We start from the raw sequence: 14,777 nt of genomic DNA, 5'->3' as shown, positions 1-14,777 counted from the left end.
GTACACTGTTCTTGTACTTTAAGGTCTGATGTAAGGTGTAAAAACAATCAGCATTGTAGACTTGTTCTGGTGTTAAGATTTATCAGCGACAATCTTAGCATACTCATCAATTATGTCTATCTGCAACTGGATCCTTGATGTCCTCGTCGGGAGACCAGTTAGTGCAGCTCGGAAATAACATAGCCTCTTCACTGACAATCAATACTGGCATTCATCATGCATGTTTAGCTCAGTGCTCCATTCTCTGAACGTTCACAACTGTGTGGCTAGGCACAGCTCAAATACCATCTATTAATTTGTCAATAACACAACTATTATTAGCAGTATTTCACACGGCAACAAGCAGGCCACCAAGAGGCAGACAGATCAGCTAGTTGAATGGTGTTGCAACGACAGCATTGCACTCAACATCAGTAAGATCAGGAAAAGGAATTCTACATTTTGAGGGAACACACCTTCATTGAGGGATCAACAATGGAAAGGTAAGCACTTTCAACTGTCTGGGTGTCAACCTCTCTGAAGATCTATCCTAGGCCCAACATATTAAAAGGAATGTCAGCGGCTATATTTCATTAGGAGATTGAGGGGATTTGGTATGTCATCAAAGACTCTTGCAAATTTCTACACATGTACCATGGAGAGCATTCTAACTCGCTGCATCACTGTCTGGTATGAAGGGACCACTGCACAGGATCAGAAAAAAAGCTGCAGAAAGTTCTAAACTCAGCCAACTCCATTTTGTGCACTAGTCTCCCCAGCATCAAGGACATCTTCAAAAGGCGATACATTAAAAAAGGCACCATCCACCATTAAGGACCCCATCACATACCCACTTTTCATTGATACATTCAAGGAAGAGAGCAAGGGCCTGAAGACACAATCAATCTTTAAGAACAGCTTCATCACTGCCATATTTCTCAATGGACAATACGCTCTTGTATACTAGCCCATGATTGTTTTTTCTTTTTTTTTTAAACTTTTTCCACTACTCCTTTAAATACATATACATACACATATATACACACACACTTTTTAGTTTTTAATTGCATATTACATTGTACTGCTGCCGCAAAACAACATATTTCATGACACATGCCAGTGATATTAAACATGATTCTGACATTCCAACTTTTGCTCAGTTTGACGCCACTGGTTTGTGTTCTAGTGCATCCACTAATGCTCTAGTATATTTACAAAACAATCATAATGCTCAAGAATGCCAGATTAATTCAAAAATAAAAGTCATCACTCAAGTTTGACTCTGATCTGCCTAATATTCAAATTCAAAATAGTTTTCATATCCTCTGAAGGAAAGGAATCTGGATCAGAAAGCTAATTTTTACTTTCCCAAAAAAAACTTACAGCTCAATGCTTTAAATGAAAAATTGCAAGTGGCAAAGGGACATACTTTTAAATTGTAAAACGTGTGTTCTGGGTGGCTAAGAACCACACAAATTTCCAATATCCACCATTCAAATAACATCAGAAAAATCTCACCAACCAAATTCTATTAATGAAAGTACCAAATCAGTTATGCCAATAACTTTTACATGAGTTCAAGCATCTTTCATACCTCAGTGAAATACCTAAACTGCCCTTTCAAACACCAGTGCCTCTAGAGCATCTGCAATAAGGGAAGACCAGCACAAAACAGAGATAAACTATCAGTGCTCAGATTTCTAATGCGCCTTTATTTTAATCTTAAATTCTAAAGATGATATCCAGCACGACTATTTATTTCAACCCTATTCATCTCTCCAGAATCACAGAACATATGACTAGGGAGACATTTCTCCCTCTTGGAACATAATGATAGTATGAATAATAAAGCTGGGCTGTATTAGCATACTGCTAGCGCAGGAGGAAAGATCAGGGCGCCATCCATGTTTTTCAGAAGTCTTTTACTTATGCCGCCTATCATATTTAGCTAACATACCTTATTTAGCTGAATTTAGTAGAAAATTCAATGGAATTGTCCACTGATACCTATGAACATGGTTGACCCAAATATTTAAAACAAACTTCCTGTAGGTCAAGCAAATGCAGCATTGTCACTGTGCAAATATCATTATTCTTACCCAAATGTCCATAGCAACTTCAAAAACATGCCAAATAAATGTAAGTATTCATGATGAGACAGTCGGGGTAAATCTTGCTTACAGAAGTTTCTTCGCAATTACTCTGCATAATTTTTTTTTCAAATATACTCCACTTCCAATAAACTAATTTTAAAATATGTTCAATCAGCTACATAAATGTTATGCAAAATTCAGTTGCTACTAACTGAATATGATCACATGGAAAATCAGCTGTGGGGTATAAGGCAAATTAGTGCAGTGACAGATTGAAAGGACTCTATGCAAATAATAAAGGTATCAAGTTCACAAGAATGAATTGTATCTTTCCCTTGCCTTTCCATTTTCCAGAAGCTGAGTTCAAATTATTAGACCTAGGAGATCCTTTCCAGTAGAAATTAACTCGAGCAGTAAAAGCACCAAAAGCAATAAGGGTAGCATAGTAGCTTAGTGGCTAGCATAATGTTATTACAGTGCCACGGACCTGGGTTCAATTCTGCTGCTGTCTGTAATAAGTTTGGGCGTTCTCCCCTGGTCTTCCTCAGGGTGCTCTACTTTCCAAAGATGTACAGATTAATAGGTTAATTGGTCACATGGGTGCAATTGGGCAGCACAGGCTCTGAGTTGGAAGGGAACATCACTGTGCAGTGTCTCTAAATAAAACAAAATAACCAACTACAGTCGACTTTCTCTAATCCGACTACTTGTAATCCGGTTTCTTCGATAATCTGGCACCGATTTCAAATTTTCCGTGCAACTAAAATTTCAAATTTCCCGGGCCACCATACCAACCTGCTGTGCATTGTTTCAGTTGCGCTAGATCTGTTCACGTGTTGGCGTGCTCTTGTAAGCATAGACAGGCTATTCCTGCTTGTTTCCCTGCATTTATTAATATCATTTGCATGAGGCACAGCTGCCCGTCTCACCCGTCAGCAGCGGGGGAGCTGCCGTGTGCTGGGTCGGTCGGCCTTCTTGCCTGCCTGCCGGCACTCGCACACTGCCTTCCGGCATCGCCCGGCCAGCGCTCTGTTCTCTTCTGCCTACGGCCTCAGATCAGACCCGGTGACCTGCTAAATTTAAGCATATTACTAAGTGGAAGAAAAGAAACTAATGAGGATTCCCTCAGTAACTGCGAGTGAAGAGGGAAGAGCCCAGTGCCGAATCCCTGGCCGCCTGGCGGTCGTGTGAAATGTGGCGTATAGAATACCTTCTTTCTCCGACTTCTGCTTCTGCTCACCCAGATGTGCTGCCACCAACATCAACATTTTTGAAGAAACTATTGTGCCAGTTTCAGCACCAGTTCCTGATGCTTCACTCATTTTTCAAGATGAAGATGTTGATGATCCTGACAACTCCACACTTGCAGACATGTAACTTTGCCTGAAAGTATATTAAACATCTCACTGTAGAAGCAGAAGTGCTCAACTGTTCTGTACAAGTTAATTCCTGTACATTTACCTGTACCCTTTACTCTAAATGTGCCTGTACAGTATATTACTTTATTAAAATTTCACTTGCTACTCATTTAGTATTTATGTTTCATTATCTAACTTGTGCTGATTTACATGATATTTTAAAGGTATGAGGCAGTTAGCTATTGCTTAATGTGATCCTTCTGTAATTCGACATTTTCACTAATCCAGTACTCCTCAGGTCCCAATGGTGCCGGATTATAGAAGGTCGACCTGTAGAAACTTTATCAATATTTACATTTAATATGAACCTTAATAATTAGTTTAGCAGCACAATGACCACTTCGCACTAACATGGACTTTGTGTTCTTTCCAGTAAAATTTGTGCATAATTTATATGCTTTCTTATGAATGTGCTTACATGATGTTATGTGTCTGTGATGCTGCTGCAAGTTTTTCATTGCACACGTGTACTTGCACATACGACGATACATTCAACTTTGATAAACTTTGATTTAATATTTCCCAAACACTAACTGCCATTAGTACTACTGTTTTTGGGGCAAAGATGAGCAATCTCATGAAGCAAACAACAATTGTTCTGAGGCAAAGCTTCCAGAATTCATTCAGCATTAAACTTAGTGATCAGCAATGGCTTAAGATTTATTTTCTATTAATCTTGAACTGGAATCAATCCATCTTCCAGAGCAAACAATGCCCCATTATCTCAAATTTCAAGTGTCCAATAAAACTCTTGATTTAAATAACTTTCCCAATGGACTAACCACTATTGAACTCAGCAAATTTTAGTGTACACTGTACCCCAATTCTCTAGTATACTAACAGAACTCTCAACATGGCATTAAGACAGTAACTCACTGGCAATTAACCTCATTCTGTATTTGTCAAGGGAATATTCTTCTTCTGAATGAATAGAGTGAGAATATTAGAAGAGTGAAGTGGCAAAAATTACCACTAAGAATCAACTAATCCGGAAGCTCCAAATCAAATATTTGATTTTTATAACAAAAGTACAAAAACTGCCTGGTTAACTATATATAAAGTTAATAACAAACTATTGGGAATTCAACAACAACTTGCAACTAGGCAAAAAAGAATCAAGCAGAGAATACATTGGAAGACGCCCCCCCCCCCAAAAAAAAATCCAGCATTATAATCCACTTGGAAGAAGTTTAACTAGCAATCTTTAGAATTTCAAGCTAACTACAACTCTGAAAAATCAGATGCAAAGTCAAAGACAGAAGGTAGGAAATGCATAAACAAAAAGGGAGTTCAGAACATCATCCTTCATTACTCATCTCAGATTACTGCCCAGTTAAGTAAAAGGGAAGTGATGAAACTAGTGGCAGCAATGTCTGTAGTTTTCCCAATGTGTGTGAAATTATTCCAATTCCAATCATTCAATTATTCCAATATATGCTGTCAATGAAGCACCAGTGCATATTGCAATTACTCTCCAGGAAACTCAAGTCAACATCTCCTCCCCCCCCAAAAAAAGCATTTGCACAAAGCAAATATATCCAAATTATCTTTACTCTCCTCCCATACAGAAAATGAGCAAGTTCTTACTCTACAGAAGTATACCAAATCCTTGAAAATCCAACAACTCATTAGCAGGAACATGTCAGGTAAATCTTACCATTAATTTATTTCATTGTTTTTAAACTTCGAAAATTACAAAATTTTTACTTTCAAAGTATTTAATCAAGTAACCAGGAACCAAAATTGAGACATTTTGCAACCTTGTACATAAACTTTCTAATCAGATAGAAAACTTCAAATCAATTTGATTTCCCCTGTGCTCAAATGTACACTAATCTAAGGAAGATGCCCAAACTGAAACCAGCAAATTCAGACACCAGACAGTATTTTCCAGAAGTTTTAATTTGGAAATCTGAAAGAAATGTTTAAAATACTCAGCATCTCGAGTAGCAGATTATTCTGTGGATAGAAAATATTGGCAGTACCCCTCTAAATGCCAAAATGGCCCTGCAGTAAATAGTACCACAACCTCGGGAGTCCCACACAAATAGAAGCTGAGTTTGCTGGCCATGCTTAGCTGGCACTTCACCAAACAATCATCAGCAGCAGAGAACAAATCTGAAGCAATTCCAAGTTCTTGCAGTGGACACTATGCCTGATTAAACAGAATGTATGTTTATTTCAATTGAAGGGAATGCCTAAAAAGGCCTAAAATTTAGCAATTAGAAACTGTTTTTTAAAGTTCTGTTTAGTTTTCATTATTTGTCTATTTAAATAGAATACTTTTCAAATTTAGTCACTTTTTCACTAACATTTTAATATACTTTAGAAAATGTTTTTGCATGTTCCTGCACGTCAAGAATATTGATAAGGTAGAAACACGTTAAGCAGTCTGTCAAAGTTCATATCAGGCGCTATATAGGAGAGACTTCTGGTCCTTCCATGTGATGGCACTATATGGCCTAACAATTCTATGTCAAGAGGGCACTTCTTCACTTAGAATCAGAACATATTCCAGTTAACACCAACAGACCCACAAAAGACAGCTTTAAGTGGGAGTGATGTGGCATGAGTTTGGGGGGGGGGGGGAGGGTGGAGTGCAGGATGACAGGGAAAGAGAAAGATTACTAGTGTAAAAGGTAATAGAAGGCAGAGGAGGGGAGAAGGAAGGGCAGACTGTGCAGTGGAGGCAGCAGTGGGGAAGGGGTAGGCACAGAAGGTGGGGACAGAAGAAGTAAACATACAGGGGAATAGGAGGAGGAAATCAGCCTTGGAAGGAAAAGTGTGGCCTAAGGAGGGAAATGAGAAGGAATGAGAAGTGTGCATTAATCATTTCCTCATACTTGGTTAACTGTGGAATGTGTTGTCTTACATAATGCCATGTATGACAGCAGGAAAATGCTTTAATTCTTATTTCTTCTAATCACTGGTCATTAGATGGAGTTGAAGGTTCAGTATATTTTTGTAACTCAATACCTAATATTAAATTCAATATCAGAATACTGCAGACGCCAAAAGGAAAACTTTTACCTTCTCTGCAAGTCACGCTACCTTATGGAGAGAGAAACAAATCTATCGTTTCAGATCAACCTTTCGGAAGAATTTAAAACATTTATGATGAAAGGCCACCAATACATTAAAGGTTTCTTTCCCCAAGTAACCAGACCCTAGAATTTCCAGCAATTTCAATTTCAGCTAATATTAATTTATGCATTCAAAACTGCTTCCTTCTTCCTCCAGAATGGTGAAAGACATGAAGATCTACACTCATTACTAGTAATGAGCATTCAAGCTAAAATACTGAACAGAAAGTTTGCTTCTTAGTACACTGCATTCACACTAACTCATTAACTAATTCACATTAACTCAATAATCATCATGTTTATGTTTGCACAGGGATAATGAATTAGGATGAGAACCTAATATTATCTATTAGTTTGATTTTTATGGTTCATCCTAAAATTAAATATTCAAGAACAAAGAACAGCCTAATTTGCCAACAAAACCAGAATTAATCAATATAGATAAAATGGAGTAAAGACAATTACTATTCCCCAGTCCCAAATCAGCTTAAATTTTATGTGCACATCTGGATAAGGGTTAACATTAAAATCAAATTATGTTGGGGTTTGAGTTAATGGAACAGATTTTACAAGATCTTCCATTCCCTGCAGCTTTTAAAACTCAAAAGTTGTTCTACATAGATGCATCTTCATTTTAAACAGCTAGTACAATTGGCTTACCACCAGAAAACCAAAATTTCAAATTCCTGGACTGTCTGTGAATTCAATTCTCCCATATTTGCTAAATTCCATCTGCTCTTGACCAAATCACTGTCATGAACTGCATCTGTCGTTTAATCACAAAGCTGAAACCTGTCAATGTTTCAGAAACCATTTTTCTTTACCAAGAACACACAAGATTTGACAATCAGAAAGTACACAATCACAATAACAGGTGCAGAAAATAAACTATTTTCTGCTAAAAAAAACTGTTCTAGATATGCAGTTATAAAAAAAAACGGTAAACGTAAGTCACGTCATTCCCAATAGTGATGTCCCCATTTAATCAAAGTTTTATTTCACTTCCTCCCACATTACTTCCACCTACTCAAAAGAAACCCTTAGAGACTATTATGCAAGTTAAATGCAACATGAGCATAACATCCACCCAAATTCTATAATATGAGAATGCCTATGAAAATAGTGATTTCTTTTTAATACTTTGAATTTCAGTTTGGAAAATAGGCATGCTTTACAGTACTTGTCTTAAAGATGGATACAAAGTTTGCACAGACCTAATCTACAAATAAGCCATTTGGTAAAAATTGATTTATGTGGAAATGACACAAAATTAGTAACCTTGGACTGGTTAAATCTTCATAAATGCTTATTCACAAACCCCAGCAAGTCATTCCTCAAGATGTCACGGCGTTCAGAATAAATAATGCATTTCTAATTAAGATTACATTGGTTCTAAGGAAAATGATGCAAGCTTGTTAAAATAAGTACCTAGAAAATCGACTTAGCTTAAGCTAACTTTCACATATAACTGCGCTCCAAAAGTGCGTGTTCTGTAAACATTAAGAATCCTCGTCCAAAGAAACTGAGACACATTAATGGAACTACACAGATCATTTTCAATGTCTAAAAATAAAGTGAAGATAATGGAGAGCTGTGTGGTCCATTTGTAAATGTATGAAGCAATACAACAATAATTTCGGATTGTTAAAAAATGTGTATAATTTATCTCGCCCAAAAGTGTATTTGAATACACCAGAGAAGACCTCCACCCGCCGAAAACTGACTCGGAACACACCCTCTTCAGGAAGACGCTGGCTTCTCGTTCCTCTCCCCAAAGCCAGGCCTTTCAAAGCCCGCGCATCTTTCCTTGAACCACGGTTCCCATTTACTCACCAGCTGGAACTCTCTGCGCCTGTCGTAAGCGTTCTGGATGCCACTATCTACCCAGAGAGATCTTATGGCCGGCAAGTACTTAAGGAAAACCCGCGTCTCCACGAGGCCTGCAGCGGCCCCGGTCAACGCCCTGGTGTCGAAACTCATCAGGAACTCGCCGTTTTGCTGATTGCCGGGGTCTCCCCAGGGGATGCGGAGCTTTTCCCTGGCGTCCACCAGGACACGAATGCCCTTTAGGATGTTGCTGTAGATGGTTCCCCTGAACTCCTCCTTGGCCTTCTGATCAAAATCCTGGCCATGAATAATTCGCATCTGCTTAAGGAAAGTGCTTTTGCCACTCTCGCCGGCCCCGAGCAGCAGGATTTTCACTAGCCGCCGCACGTAAGTCTTATCCCTGGAGATGAGCTCGTCTATCTGCTTGCTTTTGCGAAGCTGTTCGGCCTCTCGTTGGGTGAGGACGCAACTCGGAAAACAAACAGCGAGGAGGGAGCGGGACGGCAGGAAATCCGCCATCTTTACCACTCGATAACATAGTGAGGAGGGAACGAGCAGGAGGCGCGTTACCGCCACTCGCAGGCGCTGAACGTCACGTACGTCACCCAATGCTCGCTGCAGCGGCTCTCCTGGCTGGAGGAGTAATAGGCGGCTACAGTGTCTCAATCAGTTAAATTTACCCTGAATTACAAAATTACTAATGACAAAAGTGCCCGCTACATTCGTTTTACTAGGTGATTCCTTTTATCAGAGGATGCATCGACTTGTACTGTTATTTCCCCGAACCATGACCTGTGAGAACATGATTTCTTTCCCTATGCTGGCATCCCATATATTTCTTCATTAGTTTGCCCTCTCTTCTGTGGGATTTAGTTTTGCAACTGTGGTTCCTTCTTAACCAAGGAATAATTAAGCTCAAGATTTCATCATTTAGAAAATTATTGCTTCCCTCATGCTTTTTTTTCATTTACTCTTATTTCTATCCCTTTCAATTTGTTTTTTTTTGTTTATTTTCTGTCTGACCCGCACAATTTTACTAAGGTCCAACATAAGCTAGAGCGACAACATTTAATTTTCCGTACAGGCATGTTGCAGCCTTCCGGACTCAACATCAAATTCTCCAATTTCCCTTGGTTTCTTTTTTATATATCTGAATGGCCAGATATAGTGATTTCCCTCTTAATTAGCCTGGCCTCATCTGCTGGGGATTTCCCGCTTCTCTGCAAGTCATAACTTTTCCATTCTGTTATTTATGATCTCTAACTGCTCTCATTTTACAGCTTTTATACACCTTTGTTCATGTCCTCTTTCGTTCATGAACCTATCAACCAAATAACATTATTAATAGATTATTCCTGTGCCAGTCCCCTCTCTCTCTATCTGCAATTTGAAACTACTGACTAGTTTTCTCTCCACAGATGTTGCCTGACCTGCAAAGTTTCTCCAGCATTGTCTTCTGATTTTCCTAGCTCTGACTAAAGGTTTTCAACCTAAAGCTTAAATTCTATTTCAGTTCCTGTAGATACTGCCTGATCTGATGACTACTTAGAGTATTTCTGTTCTTATGCATCTGGCAAAGACTTTGTGGCTATTAACAGTGTGGATAACAATCAAGCCATTTCAACATGTGAGGCCCAGACCCAAAGAGTAACTCCATGTCCTGCTTCCTTGCATTTTCCATCACCTCCATAGCAGCCTTTTCTGCTACTTTACTGCCACATTGATAATGGCAACTGTGATCTCTGTGTGCAGTATTTGATATCAAGGGCACAGATCCAATATTAGCATGTGCACTCTTGGTGACTTTATTAGGTGCAGCTGTATACCTGCTTGGTTCATGCAAATATCTGATCAGCCAATCACATGGCAGCAACTCAATGCATAAAAGCATGCAAACCTGATTAAGAGGTTCAGTTGTTGTTCAGACCAAGCAACAGAAAGGGAAGAAATGTGATCTAAGTGAGTTTAATTGTGGAATGATTGTTGGTGCCATACTGGGTGGTTTAAGTATCTTAGAAACTGCAGATCTCCTAGGATTTTCATTCACAGCCGTCTCTAGCTATTACAGAGAATGATGCAAAAAAAAACCATCCAGTGAGTGGTCATTCTGAAGGTAAAGATACCATGTACTCGAGAGGTCAAAGGATGGCCAAACTGGTTCAAGTTGACAGGAAGGTGACATTAATTCAAATAACCACACATTACGACAGTGGAGTGCAGAACATCTCTAAATGCACGACAAATCAAACCTTGCAGTGGATGGGCTACAGCAGCAGAAGATTACAAACATACACTCAGTGGCCTCACTGTTAGGTACAGGAGGTACCCAATAACGTGACCACTGAGTGTATATCTGACTATAGTAATGCTTTTTTTTTAATATATTTTGTCATCCAAGGTTTTCAAGGGAAGTAAATAGGTTTTAGTGCTATAGGAAATCATACAGTTCACCACAAGAAGGTGAATTCCTGTTTCTAAGCAACTGAGACAAACATTAAGGAGGAAATGAACTGGAACAGTCATGTAATACAATGGTCATGATTTTCCACTGCATTACCAATGTAACAGAATAAAGATACTGCAGTCAGACATCAATATGAAAGAGAGATGGTGTGGATGAACAAGACCTAGCAGAAGAAGATGAGTCAGTGCAATGTGTGTGAAGCCTTCTAAGATAATTAAAGAGACTATAGATTATAGAAGGATTGATATATCACTATAAGTTCTGTCAAAATGTCATCCAACTGGAACATTCATTTCTATGAATCATAAAATGGCTGCAGTCAATTTGAACATGTTAAAAAGGAAAATGGCACATTGGCCTTTATTTCAAAGGTATTAGAGTTTAAGAATAGGGAGGTTTACTTTTATTTGCATGTAATTTTGATGAGGTGACAATAATATTCAGAATCAGGCATATCACTGGCATATTTCACAAAAATTGTCTTTGTGGCTGTGGTACAATACCATATGTAATAATAGAAAAATAAAATGAATTACAGTAAATATATATTAAATAGTTAAATTAAATAAATAGTGCAAAATAAAAAAAATAAATTTACATCATGGGTTCAATGTTCATTCAGAAATTGGATGGCAAAGGGGAAGAAGCTATCCCTGAATTGTTGAATGTGTGCCTTTAGTCTCCTGTGCCTCCTTCATGATGGTAGCAATGAATACAGGGCATGTCCTGGGTGTTGGGGGGGTCCTTAATGATGGATGCCATCGTTTTGAGGCATTACTCCTTGAAGATGTCCTGGATACTACGGAGGCTAGTGTCAATGGTGGAGCTGAAGTTTACAATTCTCTGCAGCTTATTTTGATCCTGTGCAGTGGTTCTCCCCGCCCCCCCCCCCCACCCCACCACTGATACTGGATGGTGAAGCAGCCAGTTAGAATGCTCTCCACAGTACATCTGTAGAAGTGCAGAGCTTTGGTAGCCTTAATTAATAGCATTGAAGGTAGTCCAAAATAGATTAATGAGGCTAAATCCTGGTATGATAGGGTTGTTCCACAAGACAAAGTATACTGTTTATGTTTTATATTTCCTGGAGTTTAGGAGAATGAAGGCTGGGCCTATTTAAACATTTAAGATCTTAAGGCAGCTTGGCAAAGTAGATGTTGATATATCTCCATGTTTTGGGAATTACAGACAAGGATTAGAGCTACAAACCAAATGGCCAGTCATTTAAAACTGAGGTACAGTTTGTTGAAATTGTTTTGAATATGGTGCCTAATCTTTGGAAGTCCTTGTCTCTGAAGGTTACAGATCATTAGATACACTTAATACATTTGAAAGATTGAGGAATTAAAGGTTATGGGGAATTTTCACTGAAGAAGAACTAAGGCCAGCATAGATCGGACATAGTCCTATTAACTAGTGGGTAAAGCACAGGGGCCAAACAGCCTTTTCTTGCTCCTATTTTCTTTTGCTCTTGTGTTCTCTCATTGTCTTCATCCATGTTGCTTGACTAGCAGAATTCTCCATTTTTATTCCAATTTTCCATTGCAATATCTTACCGAGTATAATTAAAATACTGAGAATTTCAAGAAAGAATATCAAGGAATGATTTGCAAGATAGATAATGTTTCCTTTTATACCGGTTAAAGTGTTGACAAAATAAGCCAGATTAAATGAAGTTGAAGATGCATCAGTTTATGAAGTTCATGCTTATACAAACAACTTTTATTATTGCTTCCCTGCAGAGCTTTATCAACTCTGCAGGGAAGAACATTAAGAATGATGAAGATTCAGTGCTCTGAAAAATAAACTTCTTTAAATATTTCACTACAGATGCTGCCTAACCTACTGTGGATCTCCATCATCTTCTGTTTTGATTCTAAAATATCAGGGCATCCTAATAATGATAGAAGGTTGAACGGCTGCTGGTTCATGAGCTATTTCAAACTGACTGTTGACACCACACCACCTACAGAGGGAATGAAATAACGACCACTTTTCCCTCACCTTTCCAGACCATCAGGGTTCAGGTGCTGCCCTGCTCGTTTCCCATTAAAGTTGAGGATGGACAGTAGTTAATTCTCAATAGATGCCATGAAACAACAGTATTATTAACACAAGAGATTCTGCAGATACTGGAAATCCAGAGAAACACATAAAATGCTAAAGAAACTTAGCAGGTCAAACAACATCTACGGAAAGGAATAAACAGTCAACGTTTCAGGCTGAGACCCTTCATCAAGACTAAAAAGGAAGGGGGAGGAAGCCAGAATAAAAAGGGGAGGGGGGAGTACAAGCTAGAAGGTGATGGGTGAAGCCAGGTGTGTGGGAGGGGAATGAAGTAAGAAGCTAGGAGGTGATAGGTGGAAAAGGTAAAGGTAAAGAAGAAGGAATCTGATAGAGAGGAGAGTGAACCATGTGAAAAAGGGAAGGATGTGATAGGCAGGTAAGGAGAGAACAGATAAGAGGGGAGCTAGAGTGGGGAATGGAGTCATTATTTTTAGTAGGTAAATTTTATTTTCAAACAAAAGGTGTTTAGCCACTTTACCTTCCAGAAATAAATGAGCCTATTGACATTTGCAGATTGTCACTTATAATAAAAAAGCTGGCACACATTTTCCAGAATTTTTCGAAGTTGTCCATGTCAGCCAAAATTCCTTGAACGTCACCCTGCAATTTATATATGGCTCATCTATTATTCATTTCTCAAACTGAACAGAAAATAATACCAAGGCAACTGAAATACCAAAAGTGAGTTTGCATCTCAGTTATAGAGCCTTTGTCAAACTATTCCATTTTGGAATAATGCCTTCAAGAGTATAATTCCCCAGAGTTTCAAGAGTTAAGTTGTAATAATCCTGACTTGCAATATTGAGGTGTTTAAAATCAGAATTAGGTTTATTATCACCGGCATGTGACATGAAATTTGTTAACTTAGTTGCAGCAGTTCAATGCAATACATAATATAGAAGAAAATAATAATAATAAATTATTAAGTATAAGTATACTTCATATAATATACATATATTGAATAGATCAAAAATTGTGCAAAAACACATAAATACTATATATTAGAAAAATGTGAGGTAGTGTCCAAGGGTTCAATGTCCATATAGGAATCAGATGGTGGGGGGAAGAAGCTGTTCCTGAATCATTGAGTGTGTGCCTTCAGGCTCCTGTGCCTCCTACCTGATGGTAACAGTGAGAAAAGGGCATGCTCTGGGTGCTGGACGTCCTTAATAATGGACGCTGCCTTTCTGAGACACCACTCCTTGAGGATGTCCTGGGTACTTTGTAGGCTAGTACACAAGACGGAGCTGACTAAATTTACAACCCTCTGGAGCTTCTTTCAGTCCTTTTACCATGTGCCATTGGCAAATTTATAAATGGTTTTTGAAAATGATAAAAGGATTAATAAAGGATACACAGAACTATGTAAATTGGTAGGAAAACTGAGAAGCTGGGAACATAAGATAACATGAAATAGGCCATTGTACTCTTCTTTCAAGCAGCCTAAGGATAGCAGCGGTAGAAGATGGGAATGATATTTGGGTACTTTTTCAGGTGTACCTTGCAGGGTTGTGGGAGGATGTATTTCCTGAATGATCATATGCAATCTCACTAGATCTCCACTCAGCCCTGGATCACCTGGTCAACAGCATTACCTACGTCAGGATGCTGTTTAGTTATCATAGCTCAGCATTCAAACACCATCATCCCCTCAGTACTAACCAACAAGCTTCAAACCCTGGACTTCTGTACCTCCCTCTGTAACTGGATCCTTGACGTCCTCATCGGGAGACCACAGTTGGTGTCGATTGGAAATATCATCTTCTCCTCGCTAACAGTCAACACAGGCACAATTCAAGGAGGCATACTTCGCTGATTACTCTACACTCCACACTCAAGATTGTGT

The 14,777-nt window shown here is 38.7% G+C and overlaps 1 protein-coding gene across 1 annotated transcript in view; it reads right to left on the bottom strand.

The window, feature by feature from the left end:
- gna13a (guanine nucleotide binding protein (G protein), alpha 13a) overlaps positions 1 to 8,974 on the bottom strand; it is a 94,779-nt gene extending 85,805 nt beyond the window's left edge. The window contains exon 1 of the mRNA XM_073026194.1: positions 8,407 to 8,974. Coding sequence (XP_072882295.1) covers positions 8,407 to 8,919 — 513 coding nt within the window. The 5' untranslated portion in view covers positions 8,920 to 8,974. The remainder of the gene's footprint in view (positions 1 to 8,406) is intronic.
- Positions 8,975 to 14,777: the final 5,803 nt, after the last annotated feature.

This window comes from Hemitrygon akajei, chromosome 22, assembly GCF_048418815.1.
Source record: "Hemitrygon akajei chromosome 22, sHemAka1.3, whole genome shotgun sequence".
NCBI lineage: Eukaryota > Metazoa > Chordata > Chondrichthyes > Myliobatiformes > Dasyatidae > Hemitrygon > Hemitrygon akajei.
Note: the sequence above shows the minus strand (reverse complement) of the source record. Positions and strands in the feature narration are given on the sequence as shown.